General features: G+C 40.6%; 1 protein-coding gene across 6 annotated transcripts in view; it reads right to left on the reverse strand.

Moving 5' to 3' along the window:
* Positions 1-10,883, reverse strand: part of NBEAL1 (neurobeachin like 1) — a 77,658-nt gene extending 66,775 nt beyond the window's left edge. For 5 of the 6 annotated variants that reach the window (XR_010473899.1, XM_065069893.1, XM_065069892.1 and 2 more), the window contains exons 1-2: positions 10,745-10,883; positions 9,922-10,224 (exon numbers count right to left, since the gene is read on the reverse strand). Coding sequence is in view for 5 of the 6 variants with exons in the window: in XM_065069893.1 (XP_064925965.1) it covers positions 9,922-9,972 (51 nt within the window). In the remaining variant the exon portion in view is untranslated. Of the gene's footprint in view, positions 1-9,921; positions 10,225-10,685 lie in introns of all 6 variants that reach the window. The other variant, XM_065069890.1, reaches the window with a different exon arrangement.
* Between the last annotated feature and the right edge of the window lie 387 nt (positions 10,884-11,270).

Below are 11,270 nucleotides of genomic sequence, written 5' to 3' on the forward strand. Positions count from 1 at the left end.
TTATAAAATAGCCGGCCAGTCCGGCCACTGCCCGCAGCAGCCCGTCAATCTTCAAAGGGAATTGCAGCTTCCAAGCGCTGCCACAAAATCTCACTGGCACTGGTATTACAGCAACTAATCCCCCGCCCCCAAGCATTGTATCCAAAATATGAACAATCCCTTGGTGTTAAGGCTGAATTAGACCTACAAAAAATTAATGTTAGGAAATTGAACACAAAATGCTGCCTTTAGATCACTGGCGAGTTTAATAGTCTTAAAACTAATTGAAGTAGTCTGCATAATGCAGAATTGTAGAACGTTCCTCACCACTGTATGAAATAAACTATTCATCATGGGATTAGAAGGTTTGTTTTAAGGGAGCTTTTTCCTCTTCGTGTTTCCAGAAATGAATTAAAGGCAACATTTCTGCACACGATCTGCTAGCAGCCTCTATTCTGAAACATGTCAAAGAGCTTATGCTTTTTGTGAACCTTTCAAATATGTAAAATACCGGAATAAAACCTGAAAAGCTTCATTATGGCAGCAAAACTATAGTAAGAATTAATAAAAGACTTCCTGATAGGCCATTCTAAACTGGCTAAATTGTCTTGACAAATTCAATCAACCATTTCTAATTATCAGGGCAACCACCTTGGGCACAACTTTTCATTTTAATTACAACACTCATTTTTGAATCAGCTGTTGATCCAAAAGAAGAAACACTCCTGGCATGCAATTATAAACCTCCTCTTTGAAAATTCACACAAGCATTCTGTTCCATTTCTGGAATTAAGAGAAAAGGGGGGAGGGGAGCATTTTGTTTTATAAATGGGAGTTGTAGTGAATAGTGATAGGAGCAACTATTCGGGGACAAGTTAAAAACTTCCCCTTGGCATAGAGATTTATACCAAAATAAACCTATAGCTGTCAATTATGATAAAATTTAGCTCACAAACATTAGAAGTCAAATTATATTCCTTCTCTTTTCAAAACAAGAATAATAATTATAATCTTCCACTAGTGCCTTACATTAAAGACAGTTATCCGAGAGCTATCATTTGATTTCCCTTCTACTTCAGTCCCCAACAAAACCGGAGAAACAAAATGATAGAATTTGCTTACGAAATGGAAGTAAAGCCTCTATTTTTCTTTCTCTTGCTCTTTTTGTTGTTGTTTTAAAATGACAAATACAATTACAGCCTTGTAGCTTTGGAACTGGCATGTGACTGATACCAGTCCTGGGACAAATCTAGTTAACTTGAGCTTAGATTTTAATATCTTCTCATTAAAGTCCCACCAGGCAAGTTCCACATACAAGCTGCCATACAGTATTTCAGCCTTTAGAGCCCACTGCACTTACCAAGAGTTTACCATAAGACGACACAGCATATTCTATTAACATTCACTTTTCCCATCAAAGTTGACATAATGAACCAACAGCAGCATAAGCTGAAAGCTGTATTTTAAGCCTAAGGGAACACGAAGCATCCTAAATAACTGAAAGGGAGTCTACAGCGTCAAGATAAGCCTAATTTAATGAAAATTCAAACCACAGCTTCAGAAAGCTTTGGAGTTTAATGCTTGACTGCTTTGAAACTCGAAGTTACGCTATCGTTTTAAATGAGAAAAGGGCTGAGTTTTAGCAACCACACGCATAAAGCCAGTTTTTCCACATCAAGTTTCTAACTTTCAGTGTGATGCAAGAGACAAAAGTTTAACACAGACAGACTGAAAGGAAGCAGGATGGTAAAACATCAGCCTGTGACTTCACCATATCAACAATCAAATATCATCAAGTCTTTCAGCAGATAGAGAAAGGCTGAGAAGTTGTGTACAGCTTTTCAAAACAAGTATATACGTTTCAAAGTGTCATCTGATTACTTTATAGAAAACTTAAATAAAGAAAAAATTTATTTCAACTATAGATTTAACTGCCTTCTCAATCACACCAGGCCTTAGGTTAACATTGTGCTGCAGCTCAACTATACGCTTTTCAAAAGCACCCTTAAAAAAATATATCCAAGGCTCAAAAACTAGGATACAGCAGAATTTGGGTTACTTGTGCAACTGCTGTTTGGCATCCACCACACTTTTGCTGGTACAGTTCAGTGATTAGCACAGGCAAATAACGAGGTCAGACTTCTGTAAGTAACACTCTTGTTCTCTATACCGTGCTTTATTCTCAAGAGTTTTGCCCATTCAGTACAGTGAATGATGCAGTATCCTGTGGAGAAAAAAATACACCTGAGTCACTGTACTTGTGGCCATTTTTGAGACCTGGGTTATTATACACAACAAATATTAAAGGACCATCCTTCTCATCATCATATTTTCTTTCCCAAATTCCAAGTTTGTCCTTAAAGCATGTGAACACCACAGTTCTAACCAAAAATGTTACAAAACAAACAAACAAAACAAACCAGGAACTTCAAATAAAACATTTTCCTTCCTTGCTTCTCAGAACATTCTAAACCATTTAACCTTTAGTTCCCTTGAATCTTCAGTCATTTATAATGAAAAGTGTTGATTCCAGCTAGTCCTAAATTCAGCAAAAGCAGCAGTAAATAAATACCAAGTTTTCTCGAATTGAATGCATTAGCCAGGCAGCTATTGACAGAGTTGCTAAGGTGACTTACAAGCAGCCTGCACATACCACAACGGCTTGCTACAAAACTCACGAGGATTACGCCATTGGAAACTCTGGGCCGATGCCTCACGTTTGTCGGTCAACATTTCCAATCGCTCTTCCACAGAAGAGCAATTCTTATAAATTCTTCTTTCCAATACAAGTGCTACCTTTTCAACCTCTGCCTTCACTTCCTTATGAGTTATTAAATGTCTTATGGGATTTTCCTGCAGGTTCTTATGCAGATTCTGGTGACCGATAATTGACAATAAAAAGAGTACCAATTCTCCCTACATTCATAAATAAAAGTAAACTCATTTGCTGCTTTCATTCAGATTTCAGGAATATGTCCTCAAAGATTTGTCTCAATCTCCTCCCAACTTCAGTCTAAAAGCCAGAATTACTAGGAGGGTATTTTCCATGGTAAATTGCTATCTATTAGGTAATTGAAGGTTTAGCATTGCTCTCTTGCTGCTATATAACAGTAGTATTTAATTGTTAATTTATTTTGAGGCTTTGTTTCTGCCTCCTTCAAATGTCCTTTACATAAAGCATTCAAAAGCCTTTAAACCCTTTGTAATTTAACCTCCTAAACATCCTCATTGTTTTAAAATACGCTCTGCTTTTAGATACTAGTACAGTTAAACTTAATTCCTAATTAACAGCCATAGTTAGCAGTGTTACTTAGTGGTCAAACAATTATTTAATGCCACTTACTCCTACTCCTTACTATAGGTACATGCAATCCTCAATCATAAATCAAACATCATAAATGCTTTAAATATCAGAGGAATCATCAGCAGACATACTTTATCAGCGTGGAAATCTAACAGCTAATGTTTAGAGTTGCAGATGCACAGAGGAGCCTTAGTGAGATGTCAAACTTCAAACAGTGTTTATGGTTAGAATAATCTAGTTCTAATTTGTTGGTGTTTCCTGTTTACCTTCCATCCTCCCCTACTAAAGTTCCCATTTACTACAAGATAAATTGGAAAAGTTAACTGAACAAAATGACGTTTTTAAAAAAACAAGATGCTTATCTGCACTGCTGAGATGTGTGCATGTTTTGGTGGGTGTTTTCTTTCTTACATATACCTCTTTCATCAAGAAAAGCTCAGTAATTAAAGAAGCTCTTCTCTTTTCTATGGCAGCTGTTTAACCTTTCTGAAGCCTGTAAATATTTTAACAGTATCTATTGACAACGTTTGGATTCAGGCATTAAGCTACAATGCTGTTCAATGGGCAGCTGGCAAGCCTTTCTCTCATTTCCGTATTACAGCACAAACATATTGCATATTTGAGCTGATTCTGCAATATTATTTTATCAGGACACATGCTATCCCCGGATATGAACCAGATGACCAAGTTAGAAGTGCCATAATTCAGAAACCACACAACAGCCCAGTGTTTGTTAAATTCGCTCTTACATTAGTATGCCAACACACAGAACCAAAAGTCCATGTTTCTAGCTTTGTGATAAATCATTCCATTTAAGAGGCACTCGATTCTTTCATTTCCATAAAAGCTTGATCTGAAATAAATTTGTTGGTGTGTTCAGAACTGGACATTTCTCATTTGTTCTGTAAAGCACTAATCCACAAATGTGTGGACGTGTAGAAATTTCAGCCTCATGCTGGACACCAGTAAAACTCTAAACTGTACAGCAAAAGCATGGACAACCTCAGAGCAGCTACATATATGTATTGCCAAATACATTACAGAATGATAGGAAGTAATTTCCCTATAGCAAGCAAAATGTGATGGTTTTCTTCCATCTCTCTGTTCAGGTCTACGTGCTGTCTCATTTGAACCTGAAGTCTGCATGCTCTGTGTCAGTCCCTGTTCTGTGTCTGAGCAACTGTCAGCACAAGGTTGCCCTGCTTTATAATTAAGGAAGGTAATGGCTGCTACAAGTTAAGAGACCATCGTCTTGCATATACATGTCAGTTATTTATATGAAAAGTTCTATATTTATAAATACCAGAATTATGTTAGTTGTTAGACTATGAGACATCTCTTTAAATAGCAGACAGTGAATTCAGAACTGAAAACCAACAGCTCTTGTTTATCTATATCTATTCTTAGTTCAGCATCTCACAAAGACAGAACAAAGATATTTCCACCAACACATGGCCACAAGTGACATGCTATGTTACAAGTTATACTCTCTCAGAATACAGAGATTTAAGACTATCTGCAGAAAAGATTTTACACAGCAATTGTTTGATGAATTTTCACTCGCTAGTTTTAGCAGAGGCAAGAATTTACACAACAGTGACTTATGAAAAACTGCTTTTACTGAACGCTTGGTTTACTCAAGCATTCATCTAGCTGCAAGCTGAATACTTCTTTATCTAATATGACAAAGGCAATATATAGTGACGTGATATGAATCACTGGCCAATCGGCAATGGTACAAGAAGGAAGATGCACACCAAATCAGGATGAGATCATATTTGGGGTGCAAAGGTCAGTGTTTCACACAGGGTTCACAGTTTAACAAGGACAATATTCTTGTTGAAATATATACATCTCACCACAGCTAAGCGTAATTTTGGTTGAAATCACGTTTATTTGAGAAACACAACTACAACATCACTTAAGTGAACAAAGCCAGTTCAATCATCCTGTTTTAAGCAGACCTACAATAGTCATGTCTAAAAGCTGATCTCGTCACAAACGTTTTGAGTTTATTTACAAATACTGTCTGATTAAAAACACCTTACAAGCAAAAACTCAGATTAATTAACATACACTGATGAACTATCCCTTGCAACTTCATAACACTCTTCGGGAAGGTACACATTTGCCGTCACTTGCTGAGCATCCTATTAAATGCCCCAATCTTTTGATGCAGGTGACTGAGGGATTCAATTGAGCTATAAAATACTGTCTGCGAGGCCGTACTTTGTAATACAGTAATGAAGGGACGCTAACGTTCCAGCAAGATTCCTTTTGTCACTGACAGTTAGTAGGTCAGCTTAGCAAGACCGTAACATTATACACTGAGAGAACTGGCACGTTCTTGCTCCAAGCCAACTCTTTTGACTATCAAGTTGGCCCTCTTTTTTGTTAGCTTCGGACCAGCATAAGGTGGTTGATGCTAACAGAATTCCCCACAAGGAGCACATCCTTGAAAGGATCACAGAAATTTATTCTCATGATTCAAGGTCAAATTTATCTGAATTCTACATAGCATGTTAGAATTAAGATACAGGAACGAGGAATTAATGGAAATCATTCTCTTTCACAGACTCTTCTCACAGCACAGAGTACAAATTAATTCAAATTACCTGTTTAGTCTTCATAATATAAACGTAAGTTTAACTCAACCCAATTATGTTTATATGTTAAAAGTTCAACTTCTAAGTATTCATATTGCAATAGCCTTCTGATCATGGACACAGCCACGTAATTACAGACAGGCTGGCACTACCAGCACACCACAGTAGAACTTCATTCATCACAGTGGGCAGCTCTTGACTAACAAAGAAATCATGATATCTCCCAAGACCACTTATTTTCTCATTGAAATCTTCTTCTGATTTCTGTAAGGCAGGCTAAAGACCCCACATGAGGACAAAAATAACTCAAAGTAACAGGGCTGTAACCACTATAGGACAATACATACAGTCACATGTAATGGGTTTTTTCTGTCCAGTTTTTGATCTAGTACTAGAAAATGCTCTTCAATTAAAAAAAAAAAGTAACACATCTCTTTCTATGCTACAGCATTAAAAAATAAGGTTTTAAAATATATAGAAATCCTTAACTACGCCAGAGAAAAAACTACAATATATTTATCTCAATACAACCAATTTTGTCAAAACAAAAAAGAAATACAATACAAGAAATGCATTTAAGATGACAGCTTATACACAAGTCTGCTGCTCTTAACACAGCAAGGGATGCGATTGTCTCAGCTATCTCCGGTAGTTAAACCAGAGCCTTATGATGAGCTTTACAGCTGCTAACACAGAGTCCCTACTGTATTAATGACACTAAGTTTGAATGTCCCCTCTTTGAAATGTGAAGTGCAGGCTAGAAACCGGCTGAAAGACGGACTCACAGCTTTCCCTTCAAACTATTATATCACCTATAAAATAGGGCAGTGTTTAAATGAAATCAGGGTTTTACCGAAGATGAGAGTTAAGAAAAAGCTCAGAAGCACTGCAATACAATGAAAACTGAAGGTTTCCTGAGGTGCACATGGCAGCTAAGTGTCAGCATTTACACCTTTGAAACACCTCCTGAAGACAATTGGGATTTTCTTTTTAATTTAAATAGAGAAGAAAAATAATCTCTTTCCATATAAAAGGATACCTGATCACAGAACCATAAATCACGTGTAGCTACTACTTTCACTGGGCATCTTAAACAGCAGACCGTGATCTGCAGCTTTGGAGCTCTTGCCCTACAGGATAGCTTTTAGGGGAACAGAAGCAGAAAAAAAGAAATCCAACCTTAGATTAGAAACTGCCAGATGAAAAGTAACTGTAAAAATGAACTTTTGCAGCCACTGAAACATAATCTTAAAAGAAAGAAACAAAGAAAAATAAATCAGCTCATACGTGGTATCAAAGACTGCTTCTGCAGAGATGCTAGTGACATGCTGCTGTCTGACCAAACCTCCAACTGCTAAACTTCAAAAGAGGCAACGAAAATAAAGAAATGCCTTCCTAATATTACTTTGCACAAAAGTTATTGTAGCAACTGGCACACTGCCAGAGATGTCAAGTGATCACAAGAGTCGTGACCCAGGACAGATAGTAAGATGGTAACAGAGCATTATCCATCACCTCAAAAGTTCTGGACAGCATTGCTGCTGTAGCACAGGGTGCTATATTTAACTTACTATCGCAAAAGACCTGATTATCTAAAAAAGGCAAGACAAAAAAGACTACTTAATAGCAATAATCTGAAGCATTGCACAACAAAAGGAGCATGGATTTCACTGTAGCTAGCAAGGCTGCAAAAGCTAAAGCCACACATTTAGGATTTGTGGCACAACAACTTCCCAGCTTACTCAAGTGTGGCTCTCCAGCAGGTTTTGTAGTTTGGAAAAATTGCCTGGCTTCCCTTCCCAGGATGGCACAACAAGGTCACGACAGCGCAACATACAGGATTTGCTACTATACTTTGCTGGGCAGTGCCAGGTCGAAAGAGACTTCTCTGTGTCCTGTCACTATTGATTATTTATTGCTACACCTTCCCATTGAGCTAGATGCTCGAAGGAGAACAACGTACAGCACACAGATGTTTTCAATACATGACAGAACACTCTAATTTACATTAAGGTTTCACAACATTTTACATCCTAAGACCTAACTTCTTCAGTTGCTCTTAACTTCAACAAACTTAATCCGAGATGAAATACTGTTATACTGGATGCCTGCCTCAAGCAGAACAAGGTATTGTTTTAACCTGAACCAGTTGAGAGACAGAGGGAAAAAAGAGTTTTGCCTCTAGTACTTTTTCAAAAGGTGAAGACTCCTTTTTTGGAGTTACTCTTCAAATTCAGAAGACAAGTTTTTTAATGTAAAAAACAAAACAATTTTCCTACTTAATAACAAATCCTTATCAAGATACGAATCTACCTAACCATGCCCTTAATATATGGATCTGGAAGAAAAAGGCCAAAAATGTCACTGAAAGCTCATGGAGGCTGAGTATACATTTCTTTTTTTAATGGTCCATCCTCCACCACCTGAGAGCTGACTAGACCACATACACATCATTCCCATAAAGAAACTGAACATTCTCCAAGTGATGTAAGCACACATTTTAACTAGAACTCTTTTATTTATGCAAACTTCCTGCTATCATGCAGCCAAAACAGAGATGGAAAGCATACAATCAGAATGAAAGGCTCAAGCAAAAGGAGAGAAGGTATAAGACAGACAAAAGAATTCTACAAATAACTAAGGAGGAAAGAGACAAAGACTGGCTGGGCACAGGAATTCAGAGCTGGGCTCATCGCTGCAGCCCTGCGTCTCCCAAAGCTGAGGAAAGCTTGGATTCTTGGAGTCTGTTCCAAGCGTCTTTGTTCTTCTCACATCGATGAACTCACTGGCAAAACATCCATCTCCTCCAGCGCTAGTCCATTTCCTACTGCCATTGGCATTACTACATTAGTTTAAAAGGCAAAGGTCCATGCAAATATGCTTCAACCCAACCGATCTCCCACACGGGTAGCAGAAGTCATACCATGCTGTTATGTTTGCACTAGTTTTATTTTTAACTACGTACAAAGCATTAGGGTTACAAACTCACGCACACACAAACAAGAAAAAAAATAGGAAAAGCTACAGTTAAGACTACTTTGTGCAACCTTCACCCACTGCTTTGTGCACTTGAGTTGTTGAGATGGTCTGTACTTAAAACTATGCTCTCAAGATGGGCCTTCTCTAGAAATGAACGAGTAAGAAGAATAAGAGAATGTTTGTTTCACCCTTTATGTTTGAAGAGCAAAATAAACTGTGATACATACAAACCATGAGACTGCAAAGAGAAAAGCCAAAGAAAACCAGAGAATAAGGCCACGAAAAGCTGTCCTTGCCACTGAGTTCCTACACGGCAGTAGGCCAGTCCTTTCCCTTGCCTTTACAGTTATTTTTCCTACATTCCTTATTCTACAGATATCTATTTAGATAATCTGCAGTACAATTTGTGTACATACTCAGCGTGCCCAGCAACAATTAGGACCTGTGCTTTAAATACATGAATTGTTCTACACTGCAAAATGCCAGTGAAGACAAGATGGTATTTTAATAACATTCCTACCAGGTGAAGTAAATTAATTATTATTAACGGAGTATTTAGATGTTATAGGGATAACCAGCAAAGGAAGACTCGGGAGTAACTTAAATCCTCTCTTTGAGAAGGCTTTTGCTAATCTAGTTTAAATGAAACTGGAGCTGCACAGAAAACAGTAAGTATAAAGCTAAATACTACACAGCTGTGAATTAAGTGAATACAATATATCTTAATGCCATGGCCCTACAAAAGAAAGAATTACGTGAGCATATGCATTCACATAGTTAAAAGATACAGCTACAATAACTGCTTGAGCTGAGCCATGAACACCGTGCAATTCACATCTCGCACACAAAAAAGCCCAACCTGAACAGCAAATCAAGAGATGGGGTTGTAAATAGTCTAAGAAGTGCAGTTATACCCTTAAAGAAACCAGACAGGCCTATGCAACTTTTAAGGAAAAAAAAAAAAAAAGTGTTAAAAGATGTTAAAGACACATTTTAAACACCTGACTTCCAAAGAAAACAGGAAAACGACAAACAACCCCCCCCAATATTTACCTTACTGCAGTAAAGCATCCAAAGCTCATACAGCCTCTCTCGGGATGCCATTCCTTCCCTTCCTGTTTTTGGTCAATAGCAGCTACTTTTCTTCAAGATCCTACCATGCTCAGTTCCCAGGTGCAATTTCCACAGTTTCTGCTTTATTATTACGGTTATATCATAACCCGAGAAGAAGTCAAGGATCCAAATAACACAGTCTCAGTCTCTCCTTTTCGGGTAAATAACGTAGCGCAACACAAGCGACTGTAGACAAGTGCCAAGCATGTCCGTTCTTTGCCAGCGCTCCTTCGGTTTTAATCTCTAAAAGTGAAAACACACCCCTCAGGCTTTTGGTGGAGGAAGGAAAAAACAAATCCGTACTTAAAACCCACAGACGACTTGGGGAATTAAGCGGCGGCAGGTCGCGCTGCTTTCGTCTCTGACAGTGTTACCCCTAAGGCGGAGAAGTCTGTTTTCTCCATTTTGTGGCCCTTTTTCGCAGGGAGTCAGCGGGGGGAAGCAGCCGGGCTGCTGAGGGGACGCGTCGCTGGGGACGCGGCGCAACCCGCACGCGGGGACCCCGGCCCGGCACTGACAACCGCCCTGTCCTCCCACTCCCGGGGTCCGCAGCCGGCACCGGAGCCCGGCGGGCCCAGGCAGCGGCGTTTACCGCAGATTAGCAGCTGCCCAGGCAGAGACGCCGGCCGCGGCCTCTCCCGTTCCCCCGCGCTGCCCCGCCGCCCGCTCCCAGGCCACAACAGCCGCCCCGCGCCGACACCGACCGAGCCCTCGGCCTTCCCCAGCTCCCCCCACGCCACCGCGGCCTCTCCCCGCAGCCTACCCGGCCCACGGCGGGTGGCGGCCGGGCAGCGCCGCGCGGCAGCCGGGCGGCGGAGGGGGCTGGGCCTCACCACACCGCCCGCCCCGCCCGCATTCCGGCACACGCCCCGGGCCGCCGCCGATAGGCAGGGGAGACGCCGCGGGCGCCATCTTGGCTGCGGGCAGGGGTAGCACCTCCCTCGTAGGCGGAGCGCTCGGGGCCCGCCCGGCGGCTGTGTAGGGGCGTCCCGTTCCCCACCACTTGCCGGAGCGGGGGCAGGCGTGTCGGGGCCGCTGCGGAGAGCCCCACGGCGCCTCACCTGAGGGGCAGCCGGGCCCGTGAGGCGTTCCCACGATTCCCGCGGGAAAGCCCCGCGCCGCTTTACCAGCGATAAAGGACATCGAGCACATACGTGTGCTTCACGTATGCGCCACAGAGTTTAGGAGCCTGGATACATAAATACATAACATCTGCTACCACTTTAAGACAGCCCATACCCCGTTTGCAGAGCTTGTTGTCAAGCGTTGTAATAAATATATACTTTTTT

The sequence above is a fragment of the Columba livia genome, chromosome 7 (assembly GCF_036013475.1).
Source record: "Columba livia isolate bColLiv1 breed racing homer chromosome 7, bColLiv1.pat.W.v2, whole genome shotgun sequence".
In the NCBI taxonomy this organism is placed as follows: Eukaryota; Metazoa; Chordata; class Aves; order Columbiformes; family Columbidae; genus Columba; species Columba livia.